Below are 18398 nucleotides of genomic sequence, written 5' to 3' on the forward strand. Positions count from 1 at the left end.
TAACTAAGCCATTATACTAGCAAACACTCAGTGTACCTAGTGGCATCCTATACGTGGCTATTGGACTTTGCTATAGTCCCACTAGTGCAAAGACATTTTCAGCACCTCTACCTGCATTGCACACTCCAACTCATTATAACTAAGCCATTATACTAGCAAACACTCAGTGTACCTAGTGGCATCCTAAACGTGGCTATTGGACTTTGCTATAGTCCCACTAGTGCAAAGACATTTGCAGCACCTCTGCCTGCATTGCACACTCCAACTCATTATAACTAAGCCATTATACTGGCAAACACTCAGTGTACCTAGTGGCATCCTAAACGTGGCTATTGGACTTTGCTATAGTCACACTAGTGCAAAGACATTTGCAGAGCGCGTCTGCCTGCATTGCACACTCCAACTCATTATAACTAAGCCATTATACTAGCAAACACTCAGTGTACCTAGTGGCATCCTATACGTGGCTATTGGACTTTGCTATAGTCACACTAGTGCAAAGACATTTGCAGAGCACGTCTGCCTGCATTGCACACTCCAACTCATTATAACTAAGCCATTATACTAGCAAACACTCAGTGTACCTAGTGGCATCCTATACGTGGCTATTGGACTTTGCTATAGTCACACTAGTGCAAAGACATTTGCAGAGCGCGTCTGCCTGCATTGCACACTCCAACTCATTATAACTAAGCCATTATACTAGCAAACACTCAGTGTACCTAGTGGCATCCTATACGTGGCTATTGGACTTTGCTATAGTCACACTAGTGCAAAGACATTTGCAGAGCGCGTCTGCCTGCATTGCACACTCCAACTCATTATAACTAAGCCATTATACTAGCAAACACTCAGTGTACCTAGTGGCATCCTAAACGTGGCTATTGGACTTTGCTATAGTCCCACTAGTGCAAAGACATTTGCAGCACCTCTGCCTGCATTGCACACTCCAACTCATTATAACTAAGCCATTATACTGGCAAACACTCAGTGTACCTAGTGGCATCCTAAACGTGGCTATTGGACTTTGCTATAGTCACACTAGTGCAAAGACATTTGCAGAGCGCGTCTGCCTGCATTGCACACTCCAACTCATTATAACTAAGCCATTATACTAGCAAACACTCAGTGTACCTAGTGGCATCCTATACGTGGCTATTGGACTTTGCTATAGTCACACTAGTGCAAAGACATTTGCAGAGCGCGTCTGCCTGCATTGCACACTCCAACTCATTATAACTAAGCCATTATACTAGCAAACACTCAGTGTACCTAGTGGCATCCTATACGTGGCTATTGGACTTTGCTATAGTCACACTAGTGCAAAGACATTTGCAGAGGGCGTCTGCCTGCATTGCACACTCCAACTCATTATAACTAAGCCATTATACTAGCAAACACTCATTGTACCTAGTGGCATCCTAAACGTGGCTATTGGACTTTGCTATAGTCCCACTAGTGCAAAGACATTTGCAGCACCTCTGCCTGCATTGCACACTCCAACTCATTATAACTAAGCCATTATACTAGCAAACACTCAGTGTACCTAGTGGCATCCTAAACGTGGCTATTGGACTTTGCTATAGTCCCACTAGTGCAAAGACATTTGCAGCACCTCTGCCTGCATTGCACACTCCAACTCATTATAACTAAGCCATTATACTAGCAAACACTCAGTGTACCTAGTGGCATCCTAAACGTGGCTATTGGACTTTGCTATAGTGACACTAGTGCAAAGACATTTGCAGAGCGCGTCTGCCTGCATTGCACACTTTAACTCATTATAACTAAGCCATTATACTAGCAAACACTCAGTGTACCTAGTGGCATCCTATACGTGGCTATTGGACTTTGCTATAGTCACACTAGTGCAAAGACATTTGCAGAGCGCGTCTGCCAGCATTGCACACTCCAACTCATTATAACTAAGCCATTATACTAGCAAACACTCAGTGTACCTAGTGGCATCCTATACGTGGCTATTGGACTTTGCTATAGTCACACTAGTGCAAAGACATTTGCAGAGCGCGTCTGCCTGCATTGCACACTCCAACTCATTATAACTAAGCCATTATACTAGCAAACACTCAGTGTACCTAGTGGCATCCTATACGTGGCTATTGGACTTTGCTATAGTCACACTAGTGCAAAGACATTTGCAGAGCGCGTCTGCCTGCATTGCACACTCCAACTCATTATAACTAAGCCATTATACTAGCAAACACTCAGTGTACCTAGTGGCATCCTATACGTGGCTATTGGACTTTGCTATAGTCACACTAGTGCAAAGACATTTGCAGAGCGCGTCTGCCTGCATTGCACACTCCAACTCATTATAACTAAGCCATTATGCTAGCAAACACTCAGTGTACCTAGTGGCATCCTATACGTGGCTATTGGACTTTGCTATAGTCAAACTAGTGCAAAGACATTTGCAGAGCGCGTCTGCCTGCATTGCACACTCCAACTCATTATAACTAAGCCATTATATTAGCAAACACTCAGTGTACCTAGTGGCATCCTATACGTGGCTATTGGACTTTGCTATAGTCACACTAGTGCAAAGACATTTGCAGAGCGCGTCTGCCTGCATTGCACACTCCAACTCATTATAACTAAGCCATTATACTAGCAAACAGTCAGTGTACCTAGTGGCATCCTATACGTGGCTATTGGACTTTGCTATAGTCACACTAGTGCAAAGACATTTGCAGCACCTCTACCTGCATTGCACACTCCAACTCATTATAACTAAGCCATTATACTAGCAAACACTCAGTGTACCTAGTAGCATCCTATACGTGGCTATTGGACTTTGCTATAGTCACACTAGTGCAAAGACATTTGCAGAGCGCGTCTGCCTGCATTGCACACTCCAACTCATTATAACTAAGCCATTATACTAGCAAACACTCAGTGTACCTAGTGGCATCCTATACGTGGCTATTGGACTTTGCTATAGTCCCACTAGTGCAAAGACATTTTCAGCACCTCTACCTGCATTGCACACTCCAACTCATTATAACTAAGCCATTATACTAGCAAACACTCAGTGTACCTAGTGGCATCCTAAACGTGGCTATTGGACTTTGCTATAGTCCCACTAGTGCAAAGACATTTGCAGCACCTCTGCCTGCATTGCACACTCCAACTCATTATAACTAAGCCATTATACTGGCAAACACTCAGTGTACCTAGTGGCATCCTAAACGTGGCTATTGGACTTTGCTATAGTCACACTAGTGCAAAGACATTTGCAGAGCGCGTCTGCCTGCATTGCACACTCCAACTCATTATAACTAAGCCATTATACTAGCAAACACTCAGTGTACCTAGTGGCATCCTATACGTGGCTATTGGACTTTGCTATAGTCACACTAGTGCAAAGACATTTGCAGAGCACGTCTGCCTGCATTGCACACTCCAACTCATTATAACTAAGCCATTATACTAGCAAACACTCAGTGTACCTAGTGGCATCCTATACGTGGCTATTGGACTTTGCTATAGTCACACTAGTGCAAAGACATTTGCAGAGCGCGTCTGCCTGCATTGCACACTCCAACTCATTATAACTAAGCCATTATACTAGCAAACACTCAGTGTACCTAGTGGCATCCTATACGTGGCTATTGGACTTTGCTATAGTCACACTAGTGCAAAGACATTTGCAGAGCGCGTCTGCCTGCATTGCACACTCCAACTCATTATAACTAAGCCATTATACTAGCAAACACTCAGTGTACCTAGTGGCATCCTAAACGTGGCTATTGGACTTTGCTATAGTCCCACTAGTGCAAAGACATTTGCAGCACCTCTGCCTGCATTGCACACTCCAACTCATTATAACTAAGCCATTATACTGGCAAACACTCAGTGTACCTAGTGGCATCCTAAACGTGGCTATTGGACTTTGCTATAGTCACACTAGTGCAAAGACATTTGCAGAGCGCGTCTGCCTGCATTGCACACTCCAACTCATTATAACTAAGCCATTATACTAGCAAACACTCAGTGTACCTAGTGGCATCCTATACGTGGCTATTGGACTTTGCTATAGTCACACTAGTGCAAAGACATTTGCAGAGCACGTCTGCCTGCATTGCACACTCCAACTCATTATAACTAAGCCATTATACTAGCAAACACTCAGTGTACCTAGTGGCATCCTATACGTGGCTATTGGACTTTGCTATAGTCACACTAGTGCAAAGACATTTGCAGAGCGCGTCTGCCTACATTGCACACTCCAACTCATTATAACTAAGCCATTATACTAGCAAACACTCAGTGTACCTAGTGGCATCCTATACGTGGCTATTGTACTTTGCTATAGTCACACTAGTGCAAAGACATTTGCAGAGCGCGTCTGCCTGCATTGCACACTCCAACTCATTATAACTAAGCCATTATACTAGCAAACACTCAGTGTACCTAGTGGCATCCTAAACGTGGCTATTGGACTTTGCTATAGTGACACTAGTGCAAAGACATTTGCAGAGCGCGTCTGCCTGCATTGCACACTCCAACTCATTATAACTAAGCCATTATACTAGCAAACACTCAGTGTACCTAGTGGCATCCTATACGTGGCTATTGCACTTTGCTATAGTCACACTAGTGCAAAGACATTTGCAGAGCGCGTCTGCCTGCATTGCACACTCCAACTCATTATAACTAAGCCATTATACTAGCAAACACTCAGTGCACCTAGTGGCATCCTATACGTGGCTATTGGACTTTGCTATAGTCACACTAGTGCAAAGACATTTGCAGAGCGCGTCTGCCTGCATTGCACACTCCAACTCATTATAACTAAGCCATTATACTAGCAAACACTCAGTGTACCTAGTGGCATCCTATACGTGGCTATTGGACTTTGCTATAGTCACACTAGTGCAAAGACATTTGCAGCACCTCTACCTGCATTGCACACTCCAACTCATTATAACTAAGCCATTATACTAGCAAACACTCAGTGTACCTAGTGGCATCCTATACGTGGCTATTGGACTTTGCTATAGTCACACTAGTGCAAAGACATTTGCAGAGCGCGTCTGCCTGCATTGCACACTCCAACTCATTATAACTAAGCCATTATACTAGCAAACACTCAGTGTACCTAGTGGCATCCTATACGTGGCTATTGGACTTTGCTATAGTCCCACTAGTGCAAAGACATTTGCAGCACCTCTACCTGCATTGCACACTCCAACTCATTATAACTAAGCCATTATACTAGCAAACACTCAGTGTACCTTGTGGCATCTGAAACGTGGCTATTGGACTTTGCTATAGTCCCACTAGTGCAAAGACATTTGCAGCACCTCTGCCTGCATTGCACACTCCAACTCATTATAACTAAGCCATTATACTGGCAAACACTCAGTGTACCTAGTGGCATCCTAAACGTGGCTATTGGACTTTGCTATAGTCACACTAGTGCAAAGACATTTGCAGAGCGCGTCTGCCTGCATTGCACACTCCAACTCATTATAACTAAGCCATTATACTAGCAAACACTCAGTGTACCTAGTGGCATCCTATACGTGGCTATTGGACTTTGCTATAGTCACACTAGTGCAAAGACATTTGCAGAGCATGTCTGCCTGCATTGCACACTCCAACTCATTATAACTAAGCCATTATACTAGCAAACACTCAGTGTACCTAGTGGCATCCTATACGTGGCTATTGGACTTTGCTATAGTCACACTAGTGCAAAGACATTTGCAGAGCACGTCTGCCTGCATTGCACACTCCAACTCATTATAACTAAGCCATTATACTAGCAAACACTCAGTGTACCTAGTGGCATCCTATACGTGGCTATTGCACTTTGCTATAGTCACACTAGTGCAAAGACATTTGCAGAGCGCGTCTGCCTGCATTGCACACTCCAACTCATTATAACTAAGCCATTATACTAGCAAACACTCAGTGTACCTAGTGGCATCCTATACGTGGCTATTGGACTTTGCTATAGTCACAGTAGTGCAAAGACATTTGCAGAGCGCGTCTGCCTGCATTGCACACTTCAACTCATTATAACTAAGCCATTATACTAGCAAACACTCAGTGTACCTAGTGGCATCCTATACGTGGCTATTGGACTTTGCTATAGTCCCACTAGTGCAAAGACATTTGCAGCACCTCTGCCTGCATTGCACACTCCAACTCATTATAACTAAGCCATTATACTGGCAAACACTCAGTGTACCTAGTGGCATCCTAAACGTGGCTATTGGACTTTGCTATAGTCACACTAGTGCAAAGACATTTGCAGAGCGCGTCTGCCTGCATTGCACACTCCAACTCATTATAACTAAGCCATTATACTAGCAAACACTCAGTGTACCTAGTGGCATCCTATACGTGGCTATTGGACTTTGCTATAGTCACACTAGTGCAAAGACATTTGCAGAGCACGTCTGCCTGCATTGCACACTCCAACTCATTATAACTAAGCCATTATACTAGCAAACACTCAGTGTACCTAGTGGCATCCTAAACGTGGCTATTGGACTTTGCTATAGTGACACTAGTGCAAAGACATTTGCAGAGCGCGTCTGCCTGCATTGCACACTCCAACTCATTATAACTAAGCCATTATACTAGCAAACACTCAGTGTACCTAGTGGCATCCTATACGTGGCTATTGGACTTTGCTATAGTCACACTAGTGCAAAGACATTTGCAGAGCGCGTCTGCCTGCATTGCACACTCCAACTCATTATAACTAAGCCATTATACTAGCAAACACTCAGTGTACCTAGTGGCATCCTATACGTGGCTATTGGACTTTGCTATAGTCACACTAGTGCAAAGACATTTGCAGAGCGCGTCTGCCTGCATTGCACACTCCAACTCATTATAACTAAGCCATTATACTAGCAAACACTCAGTGTACCTAGTGGCATCCTATACGTGGCTATTGGACTTTGCTATAGTCCCACTAGTGCAAAGACATTTGCAGCACCTCTACCTGCATTGCACACTCCAACTCATTATAACTAAGCCATTTTACTAGCAATTTTTGCTGCCAGTTTAAGGGCCGTAGTTGCATTGTCAGGGATATTTATTCTTTATTATTCTGCTGTTAATAAAGCTAGACCACCACTGCAATCTACACCACCTCTCAATTTTTACTACCACATTTTCAGTCCACAATCTTGTCGCAATCAACATGAGTGGCAAAATGACAGATGCTGGTGGAAAGGGGAAGAGGCGTGGTGGAAAAGGCAAAAAAGGTTTTGTCCGTGGGGAAGGTGGAAAAGCTCCATTATCATCTGCTGAAGATAGACCATCTACCAGCAAAAGTAAGATGTCTACTACTTACCGTGGACAATCCGATGTGCTCCCTTTTTTACGGACACGAACAACAGGAACAAAGGTAGATGATGGGCAAAAAAGGAAAATGCTTGAATGGATCTCAAGTGGTCCAACAAGTGCCCTCTCAGCCACTTCAAGTACCGCATCCAAAAAACACCAGTCCTCTGAGTTGTCATCCCAATCAAACTTGCTTTCTCCCAGCTCTGAAGTCTCCATCAGCCCTGCACAGTATGGTGGAACTGAGATGGCTGAGTCTGCAGAGCTGTTCAGTCACACTATAGCCTGGGAATCAGAGGTCTGCTCCCAAGCTACAGTGAGTACAGAACAGGAAATGGTCTGCAGTGATGCCCAGAACCTTTGTGACTCTGATTCAGGCCGTGAGGACCAAGTTTCTGAGCATAATGTTGACCCTTTGTCACAAACTGTAACACCTGTGGTTATAGACAATGAGGAACATACTGATGAAGATGAGACGCAGATACCCGATTGGGATGACAACTTAAATATTCGGTCATGGCAAGAAGAGGCTCGGTCTGAGGGGGAGGGGAGTGCAAACACAACAATTGATGATGAAGTTCTAGATCCCACCTACTGTCAACCCCCAGTCAGGCACTCGAGGAGGTCAACAGAGGCGGTGGAGGAGGATGCAACCGACGACGAAGTTACCTTGCGCCTTCCTGGACAGAGTCGGAGCACTGGTAGCACGTCTACAACTGCATCCTCAGCCACCACTCTGCCTATGAGCATTATTCGGGGTGGATCAACAGGTCGCATGGCCTCTAAGCCTTGCCTAGCCTGGTCTTTTTTTGACATAGAAAAAGATCGCCCAAATTATGTGATCTGTAAACTTTGTCATGATTCTCTTAGTAGAGGTCAAAACCTCAGCAGTTTGACAACTTCTTCCATGAATCGTCACATGAATAAATATCATAGGTCCAGGTGGGAAGCTCACCGTGCTGCAATGCGGCCTAGAGGAGCGAACCATCCACCGCCTGCCCCTTCCAGTGCATCCGCGCGCTCTTCATCTTCTAGGACTGTGGGGACAGCTGTCACACCTGTTTTTCCACCCACAACTTCCACCACTGTAACCGCAACAGGCAGTTTGCTTGGTAGGTCGTCAGTTGTTTTGGAAGGGGAAACAAGTGAGTGTGTACAGCTCTCTCAGACATCGATAGCACTAACTTTGGATGAAGGCAACATCATGTCTCCGCCTGCACTTTCCTCACAAACCTGCATTTTTCCAGGGACACCCTACTCAACACCGTCTACACACAGCAGCCAGATCTCTGTCCCTCAGATGTGGACAAATAAAAGGCCATTTCCTGCGACCCATGACAAAGCTAAGAGGTTGACTCTATCCCTCTGTAAGCTGTTGGCTACAGAAATGCTGCCTTTCCGCCTAGTGGACACACAGGATTTTAGAGACCTTATGTCTGTCGCTGTGCCCCAGTACCAGATGCCTAGTCACCACTACTTTTCTAAGAAAGGTGTGCCCGCGCTACACCAGCATGTCGCACACAACATCACCGCTTCATTGAGAAACTCTGTGTGTGAACGGGTGCATTTCACCACCGATACTTGGACCAGTCAGCATGGACAGGGACGTTACATGTCGCTCACTGGGCACTGGGTAACTATGGTGATAGATGGTGAAGGGTCTGCTGCACAAGTCTTGCCGTCCCCACGACTTGTGTGTCAATCCTCTGTCTGTCCAAGTTCCGCCACTGCTTCTGCATCTTCCACCTCATCTGGGTCCTCCACCTCCGCCCCAAGCCTGCCTGGTCAGGCCACCAGCGTTCTCACTGCGCAGAAGGAATCACGCACCCCTCATTACTATGCTGGCAGCAGAGCGCAACGGCATCAGGCGGTCTTTAGCTTGACATGTCTTGGGAATAAGAGTCACACAGCTGAGGAGTTGTGGTCAGCTCTGCGGTCCGAGTTTAATAAATGGTTGTCTCCACTCAACCTGCAGCCTGGTAAGGCCGTGTGCGACAATGCTGCAAACCTGGGTGCGACCCTTCGCCTGGGCAAGGTGACACACGTACCTTGTATGGCTCACGTGTTGAACCTTGTCGTGCAGCAATTTTTAACACAGTATCCCGGCCTAGATGGCCTTCTGAACAGGGCACGAAAACTGTCTGCTCACTTCCGCCGTTCAAGTGCCGCAGCTGAGCGACTTGCATCGCTCCAGAAGTCTTTCGGCCTGCCGGTTCATCGCCTGAAATGCGATGTGGCGACACACTGGAATTCAACTCTCCACATGTTACAGTGACTGTGGCAGCACCGCCGTGCCCTGGTGCAATACGTCATGACGTATAGCCTGGGCCAACGAGATGCAGAGGTGGGGCAGATCACCCTGATGGAGTGGTCTCAGATCAAGGACCTATGCACCCTTCTGCACAGTTTCGACATGGCGACGAATATGTTTAGCGCTGACAATGCCATTATCAGCATGACGATTCCAGTCATTTACATGCTGGAACACACGCTAAACACTATTCAGAGTCAGGGGGTGGGACAACAGGAAGGGGATGAACTACAGGAGGATTCATATGCGCAAGACACAACATCATCACCAAGGCGCCAGGCATGGCAGCATGGGGGACAGGGATCAACAAGGGCGCATGGTAGCAGGCGAGATGTTGAGGAAGGTGCAGGAGGACATGAAGAAATGGAGGACGAACTGTCCATGGACATGGAAGACTCAGCAGATGAGGGAGACCTTGGTCAAATTTCAGTTGAAAGAGGTTGGGGGGAGATGTCAGAGGAAGAAAGAACGGTTATGCCACAAACACAGCGTGGACTTGGTCCGCATGGCTGCGCAAGACACATGAGTGCCTTCTTGTTGCACTACCTCCAACATGACCCTCGTATTGTCAAAATTAGAAGTGATGATGACTACTGGCTTGCAACACTATTAGATCCCCGGTACAAGTCCAAATTTTGTGACATAATTCCAGCCATAGAAAGGGACGCACGTATGCAAGAGTATCAGCAGAAGCTGTTACTCGATCTTAGATCCGCTTTTCCACCTAACAACCGTGCAGGTGCAGGGAGTGAATCTCCCAGTTGTAACTTGACAAACATGGGACGGTCTCGTCATCTTCAACAGTCTACACGTACCAGTAGGACCGTATCTGGTGCTGGTAACAGCAATTTTATGGAATCTTTTCATAATTTTTTTAGACCCTCCTTTGCAAGGCCACCAGAGACAACAAGTCTGACACATAGTCAACGGCTGGAGAGGATGATACAGGAGTATCTACAAATGAACATCGATGCCATGACTTTGCAAATGGAGCCTTGCTCCTTTTGGGCTTCAAACCTCGAAAAATGGCCAGAGCTCTCAACTTACGCCTTGGAGATTTTGTCGTGTCCAGCTGCCAGCGTTGTCTCTGAACGTGTCTTCAGTGCTGCTGGGTGTGTGCTGACAGATAAGCGCACGCGTCTGTCCAGTGACAATGTGGACAGACTGACGTTCATCAAAATGAACAAGTCATGGATCCAGAAGGAATTTACAACCCCTGTGTCATCCTGGGGAGAGTAAATTCTTGTGGATTTGGAATGTGCTTGATGCAAATCTAGCTGTGAAGTGTACAACTAGGGCACAAGTGCTGCCACTGAATGGGTGGGTGTGTGTGGGGCACAATTTTTGGAAAAAAAGGGAGACTTCGCTTGGAGTAACCCTTGCTTACATTGTTTTTAAAAGAAGCCAAGATGAACAAGTCATGGTTCAGCAAAGACTTTATCTACCTACCCCGGTGTCATGCTGGGGACGGTTAATTATGGCGTATTTTTGAATGTGCTTGATGCAAATCTAAACATCCTGTTTGCAACTAGGGCCCAAGTGCTGCCACTGATGGGGTGGGTGTCTGTGTGGCCCAATTTTTGGAAAAAAGGGAGACTCCGCTTGGAGTAACCCTTGCTTGCTGTGTTTTTAAAAGAAGCCAAGATGAACAGAGCTGGGATCAGGAAAGACTTTGCTACCTACCCTGGTGTCATCCTGGGGACGGTTAATTATGGCGTATTTTTGAATGTGCTTGATGCAAATCTAGCTGTGAAGTGTATAACTAGGGCACAAGTGCTGCCACTGAATGGGTGGGTGTGTGTGGGGCACAATTTTTGGAAAAAAGGGAGACTCCGCTTGGAGTAACCCTTGCTTGCTGTGTTTTTAAAAGAAGCCAAGATGAACAGAGCTGGGATCAGGAAAGACTTTGCTACCTACCCTGGTGTCATCCTGGGGACGGTTAATTATGGCGTATTTTTGAATGTGCTTGATGCAAATCTAGCTGTGAAGTGTACAACTAGGGCACAAGTGCTGCCACTGAATGGGTGGGTGTGTGTGGGGCACAATTTTTGGAACAAAAGGGAGACTCCGCTTGGAGTAACCCTTGCTTACATTGTTTTTAAAAGAAGCCAAGATGAACAGGTCATGGTTCAGCAAAGACTTTATCTACCTACCCCGGTGTCATGCTGGGGACGGTTAATTATGGCGTATTTTTGAATGTGCTTGATGCAAATCTAAACATCCTGTTTGCAACTAGGGCCCAAGTGCTGCCACTGATGGGGTGGGTGTCTGTGTGGCCCAATTTTTGGAAAAAAGGGAGACTCCGCTTGGAGTAACCCTTGCTTGCTGTGTTTTTAAAAGAAGCCAAGATGAACAGAGCTGGGATCAGGAAAGACTTTGCTACCTACCCTGGTGTCATCCTGGGGACGGTTAATTATGGCGTATTTTTGAATGTGCTTGATGCAAATCTAGCTGTGAAGTGTACAACTAGGGCACAAGTGCTGCCACTGAATGGGTGGGTGTGTGTGGGGCACAATTTTTGGAAAAAAAGGGAGACTCTGCTTGGAGTAACCCTTGCTTACATTGTTTTTAAAAGAAGCCAAGATGAACAAGTCATGCTTCAGCAAAGACTTTATCTACCTACCCCGGTGTCATGCTGGGGACGGTTAATTATGGCGTATTTTTGAATGTGCTTGATGCAAATCTAAACATCCTGTTTGCAACTAGGGCCCAAGTGCTGCCACTGATGGGGTGGGTGTCTGTGTGGCCCAATTTTTGGAAAAAAGGGAGACTCCGCTTGGAGTAACCCTTGCTTGCTGTGTTTTTAAAAGAAGCCAAGATGAACAGAGCTGGGATCAGGAAAGACTTTGCTACCTACCCTGGTGTCATCCTGGGGACGGTTAATTATGGCGTATTTTTGAATGTGCTTGATGCAAATCTAGCTGTGAAGTGTACAACTAGGGCACAAGTGCTGCCACTGAATGGGTGGGTGTGTGTGGGGCACAATTTTTGGAAAAAAAAGGGAGACTCCGCTTGGAGTAACCCTTGCTTACATTGTTTTTAAAAGAAGCCAAGATGAACAAGTCATGGTTCAGCAAAGACTTTATCTACCTACCCCGGTGTCATGCTGGTGACGGTTAATTATGGCGTATTTTTGAATGTGCTTGATGCAAATCTAAACATCCTGTTTGCAACTAGGGCCCAAGTGCTGCCACTGATGGGGTGGGTGTCTGTGTGGCCCAATTTTTGGAAAAAAGGGAGACTCCGCTTGGAGTAACCCTTGCTTGCTGTGTTTTTAAAAGAAGCCAAGATGAACAGAGCTGGGATCAGGAAAGACTTTGCTACCTACCCTGGTGTCATCCTGGGGACGGTTAATTATGGCGTATTTTTGAATGTGCTTGATGCAAATCTAGCTGTGAAGTGTACAACTAGGGCACAAGTGCTGCCACTGAATGGGTGGGTGTGTGTGGGGCACAATTTTTGGAAAAAAAGGGAGACTCTGCTTGGAGTAACCCTTGCTTACATTGTTTTTAAAAGAAGCCAAGATGAACAAGTCATGGTTCAGCAAAGACTTTATCTACCTACCCCGGTGTCATGCTGGGGACGGTTAATTATGGCGTATTTTTGAATGTGCTTGATGCAAATCTAAACATCCTGTTTGCAACTAGGGCCCAAGTGCTGCCACTGATGGGGTGGGTGTCTGTGTGGCCCAATTTTTGGAAAAAAGGGAGACTCCGCTTGGAGTCACCTTGCGGTGTTTTACATGACTTTAGAAGGGCGTGCCATGCCTATATCTGTGTCTCCTCCTCTTTTTCCTTGTCCAGCTCTTTTGTTTTTGCATAAGTATATGTCCTTGTCACTTTCCCATGTGTTTGTGTTGTGTTGTAAGTTGTTTGTGACCTTTTGGACACCTTTGAGGGTGTTTTCTAGGTGTTTTTATGTGTTTGTGATTGCCTGCCATTGTTTCCTATGCAGTTCGAGTTCGGTTCGTCGAACTTTCGACGAGCCGAACTCGAACGGGACCTCCGTTCGGCGAACCGACCTCGAGCCGAACCGGGACCGGTTCGCTCATCTCTATTCAAGACACCCTGTACCAGATACAGCAAAGCAGCCCCAGAACATAACAGAGCCTCCCCCATGTTTCACAGTAGGGACAGTGTTCTTTTCTTGATATGCTTCATTTTTCTGTCTGTAAACATAGAGCTGATGTGCCTTGCCAAAAAGTTCCATTTTTGTCTCATCTGTCCATAGGACATTCTCCCAGAAGCTTTGTGGTTTGTCAACATATAGTTTGGCAAATTCTAGTCTGGCTTTTTTTTGTTTTTTTTCAACAATGGTGTGCTCCTTGGTCGTCTCCCATGAAGTCCACTTTGGCTCAAACAACGACAGATGGTGTGATCTGACACTAATGTTCCTTGAGCTTGAAGTTTACCTTTAATCTTTTGTCTTGCTAAATTCTACTAAAAAGGGGGCTGAAAGCCCGTACTTACGAAGCGCTCACTGATATCCTAATCAGGCACGAATACTAATATTCTTTATAGCAAGATACTATTTATTTTAATAGCACATGAATATATATATATTCAATGGTACATAGGCATAAGAACTATAGTCATAGAAACTTATACAATAACAGAAATATGCATCAACATTACCGTTATGTTGTAGCAATCCTTTCACATCGGAGGGACTCGAGTTAATGATAAGGAATCAACATGGCATGGCATCACAGGAACAGTGCGTACGTACACTTCAATGTCCTGGAAGGTATTTCCCCAACATTAAACGAGTCCGGTGTATTTTTATAGGAAAACATTGTAGGTTGTGTTAAAATGGTCACCAGCATATGACAGCTGAGTCATGTTCATGTAACTTGACCACAAGCTGCTGTGGGCACCAGTAGCTTCCTGCACATTTCCTGCACATTTAGCCAGTGGTCAACTGACCGACCACAGTTTGACCAGTGTTAGTGAAATATTGCAATGAGCCGTAAATTTCATATGCAAGCTTCCTGTCTTTAAGCTAACCACAAGTTTCCGGCAAGTGGAACTGTAAATGTTACTTCCTCATTATCTAAAAACTGCTTCAAAAACCTGTGACATGTATTCTATGGTCATCATATTGAAATATTATCCAAAGGACATCTCTTTGATACTGAATTATTGATAGGTCAAATAATATCTGGGATCACTCCTATCTTTTGATTATGATTCCTATCTAATTACATTCAAACTTCAGTCATATCACATTGGTATCACAATCGGTCCTTGATCCCAGGGATTATTTTCCATCATCAGTATTCCACTAGAAGAAGATCACTCGGAATATACCATACCATGACCAAGAAATATTGTTTGCCACAAATTTTGTTTTCTTGGTTTGTTTAGATAAACGTTGAATCACAAATATAATCACTTTCACTACTTTTGTACAGTATATTAAAACTAAAAGCAATATTATCTGAAAAGCTCCCTTGAATATCATGTATTTTGGCATTTGCTCGATATTCAAAGGAATCATTACACATTACATTTCCCGATACGTTACTACAAGTTTCACTAGTCCCATTTATGAACATACTGGCATAAGGCCATAACATATCATGAATTGTCCTTTCCACTAAGCTGGGTTTAAAAGCATCTACAGTATTTATAGCTGTCCCAAAACTTATTTTTATATTCCCCATAGGGATGAATCCCAGGTTAGTCAGTCCAGTCTTATATCTTTGTACCCAAATTCCTCCCTTAAAAGCCAGATATTGCAAATTGGTGACTGTTGCATTCAAATTGCCTTGCCACCATGGAAGATTGATCCATCCCACTATGGAAATGGGTACTGTAGTATTCTATAGACGAACACTTCGAGTGTCTTTATCAGCAAGATGATCAGAACAACTTTTCTACTTTAAGATTTCCTCCATCGATACCGGGACATCCAGATAAGGGATACTGGTGGCTGTAAGCAAAGAATGTGTACAGATCCAGCAATCTGTGTGTTGAAAATGTGATGGTGCATCAGAAATTCATTCGCCATAGGTTCCTCCTGATGTAGACTTGTCCATCCAACGACCAGAGAGGCAAACATCAAACACAGGAATTTCTCCATCTCATCACTATCGAGCTCTTCCCAGTGACCGATACCATGGATTCCGCTTATTTACAACACCTTCTGCAAATAAAGATACACTATTATTCTCGTAAATAACATTTTTCTTGTGGGACATATTCCCACTTCCCCACTCCTGGTCTCATCAGGAAAGTACGATCTTTTCCGACCGCTATTACCGCTATCTCTGAGGGCGGTCCTTGGAGGTTTTGAATCCATATTTTTGCTCCTACATTTTTAATATTAGAGGATCCAAAACCTTTAGTACCCCGTATTGTTAATTCTGCTGGGGCAGTTCCTTCTCTTATTTCAGACAAGTTTATTGGAATTATTAACATCTGAGCCACCTTCTGGTGTTTCATCAATATCAAAGGTTCATTTCCCAAATTTAGCATCAGTACCTTGATTTCTCCCTGATAATCTGCATCTATTACCCCTCCCACCACTATGGCTCCTTTTAACGCTAAGCTAGAACGAGTGGCTATTTGACCATAATGATCCTTTGGTGTATGGCAACCCAATCCTGTTGAAATTGGTTTTACCTTACCTGGGGGTACCACGACAGTTTCCAATGTACTGAGGTCTAAACCTGCTGAATAAGGCGTCGCTCTTTCTGGTGTGCCCAAACAGCTGTACCTTGCCTTGTCAACTGTTGGACTGACTTGTCTGATGGCTGCTGCTTTATCTGCTTCTGAATTAAACAAACGTTCAAGTGAGTTAGTAGGGACATGAGCATCGACATGAAATACAGTGGTCTTGGTAGATTGAATAATCCCTTCAATGTCTTGCCACACTTCCCTGACCATCTCAAACACATTTTGCTTTTCCTCTCCCCATGGGAACTCATATTTTTTCCTCGTTACTTTGTACAAAGGAGCCAACATTTGTCCCAAATGAGGGATATGTTGTCTCCAAAAATCAAACAATCCAATATAAGACTGAGTCTCCTGTTTGGATTTAGGGACCGGAAAATTAATAATTTTCTGTCTGGCATTGGGCAAGATCTCTCTGTGCCCCTTGTTCCACTGAATCCCTAGACATGTTACCACCTGAGACAGTCCTTGAACCTTGGCATCATTGATTTCCCATCCTTTACTCCACATATGAGCAACCAGTTTTGTCAATTGATCTTTCACACTTTGCTCATCTTGTCCTTGAATCTTTAGATTACGCTCATGCATTACACTATATGCACTTGCCAAAATCCACATGTGCCGTGCTAAAGACACTACATCACCTGCTTTCACAGGGACACTACCGAATACATTCACAACATCAGTAGCTTCACTACCCTTAAGCTTATCCTGCCATTGTTTGTGCCGTGCTAAAGACACTACATCACCTGCTTTCACAGGGACACTACCGAATACATTCACAACATCAGTAGCTTCACTACCCTTAAGCTTATCCTGCCATTGTTTGTGCCGTGCTAAAGACACTACATCACCTGTTTTCACAGGGACACTACCGAGTACATTCACAACATCAGTAGCTTCACTACCCTTAAGCTTATCCTGCCATTGTTTGTGCCGTGCTAAAGACACTACATCACCTGTTTTCACAGGGACACCACTGAGTACATTCACAACATCAGTAGCTTCACTACCCATAAGCTTGTCCTGCCATTGTTCTGCCAATCCACAAGACACTACATCACCTGCTTTCACAGGGGCACCACTGAGTACATTCACAACATCAGTAGCTTCACAACCCTTGAGCTTATTCTGCCATTGTTCTGCCAATCCACAATTGACCAATTCATGTGCTATAAGATTGTAGGGAGCCTCAATCCAGGTGGGGATCTCCACAACAACCTCCTTAACATTATCCTTACGTTTACTGAACATTTTGACACTATGCAAAAAGATTGAAAAAATATCTGGAAATTTGCCAAATATATGTTTTTAATTTCTAAATTACAAAAATTCATTAATTACTTCTTATAGAAGTAATCCTGCCGACTACGCCAATTTATGTCTTGCTAAATTCTACTAAAAAGGGGGCTGAAAGCCCGTACTTACGAAGCGCTCACTGATATCCTAATCAGGCACGAATACTAATATTCTTTATAGCAAGATACTATTTATTTTAATAGCACATGAATATATATATAGTCAATGGTACATAGGCATAAGAACTATAGTCATAGAAACTTATACAATAACAGAAATATGCATCAACATTACCGTTATGTTGTAGCAATCCTTTCACATCGGAGGGACTCGAGTTAATGATAAGGAATCAACATGGCATGGCATCACAGGAACAGTGCGTACGTACACTTCAATGTCCTGGAAGGTATTTCCCCAACATTAAATGAGTCCGGTGTATTTTTATAGGAAAACATTGTAGGTTGTGTTAAAATGGTCACCAGCATATGACAGCTGAGTCATGTTCATGTAACTTGACCACAAGCTGCTGTGGGCACCAGTAGCTTCCTGCACATTTCCTGCACATTTAGCCAGTGGTCAACTGACCGACCACAGTTTGACCAGTGTTAGTGAAATATTGCAATGAGCCGTAAATTTCATATGCAAGCTTCCTTACACCTGTCTTTAAGCTAACCACAAGTTTCCGGCAAGTGGAACTGTAAATGTTACTTCCTCGTTATCTAAAAACTGCTTCAAAAACCTGTGACATGTATTCTATGGTCATCATATTGAAATATTATCCA

At 44.3% G+C, this 18398-nt stretch overlaps 1 protein-coding gene across 1 annotated transcript; it reads right to left on the reverse strand.

The window, feature by feature from the left end:
• Positions 1-14186: 14186 nt before the first annotated feature.
• LOC142250584 (uncharacterized) lies at positions 14187-17030 on the reverse strand. The gene is made up of 2 exons (XM_075322766.1): positions 16272-17030; positions 14187-15787 (listed from the first exon to the last, which is right to left on the reverse strand). The coding sequence occupies exons 1-2, from the start codon at positions 16933-16935 to the stop codon at positions 15732-15734; spliced, it is 720 nt and encodes a 239-aa protein (XP_075178881.1). The 5' UTR covers positions 16936-17030; the 3' UTR covers positions 14187-15731.
• Positions 17031-18398: the final 1368 nt, after the last annotated feature.

The sequence above is a fragment of the Anomaloglossus baeobatrachus genome, chromosome 9, assembly GCF_048569485.1.
Source record: "Anomaloglossus baeobatrachus isolate aAnoBae1 chromosome 9, aAnoBae1.hap1, whole genome shotgun sequence".
In the NCBI taxonomy this organism is placed as follows: domain Eukaryota; kingdom Metazoa; phylum Chordata; class Amphibia; order Anura; family Aromobatidae; genus Anomaloglossus; species Anomaloglossus baeobatrachus.

Bases quoted from the DNA above. Each gene is read 5' to 3' on its own strand.
- LOC142250584 (XM_075322766.1), bottom strand. From the start codon at position 16,935: ATGTGGATTTTGGCAAGTGCATATAGTGTAATGCATGAGCGTAATCTA. The intron at 15,788-16,271 runs GTAAGGTAAAAC...CTTTATTTGCAG, and splicing joins AACTGTCGTGGTACCCCCAG to AAGGTGTTGTAAATAAGCGG.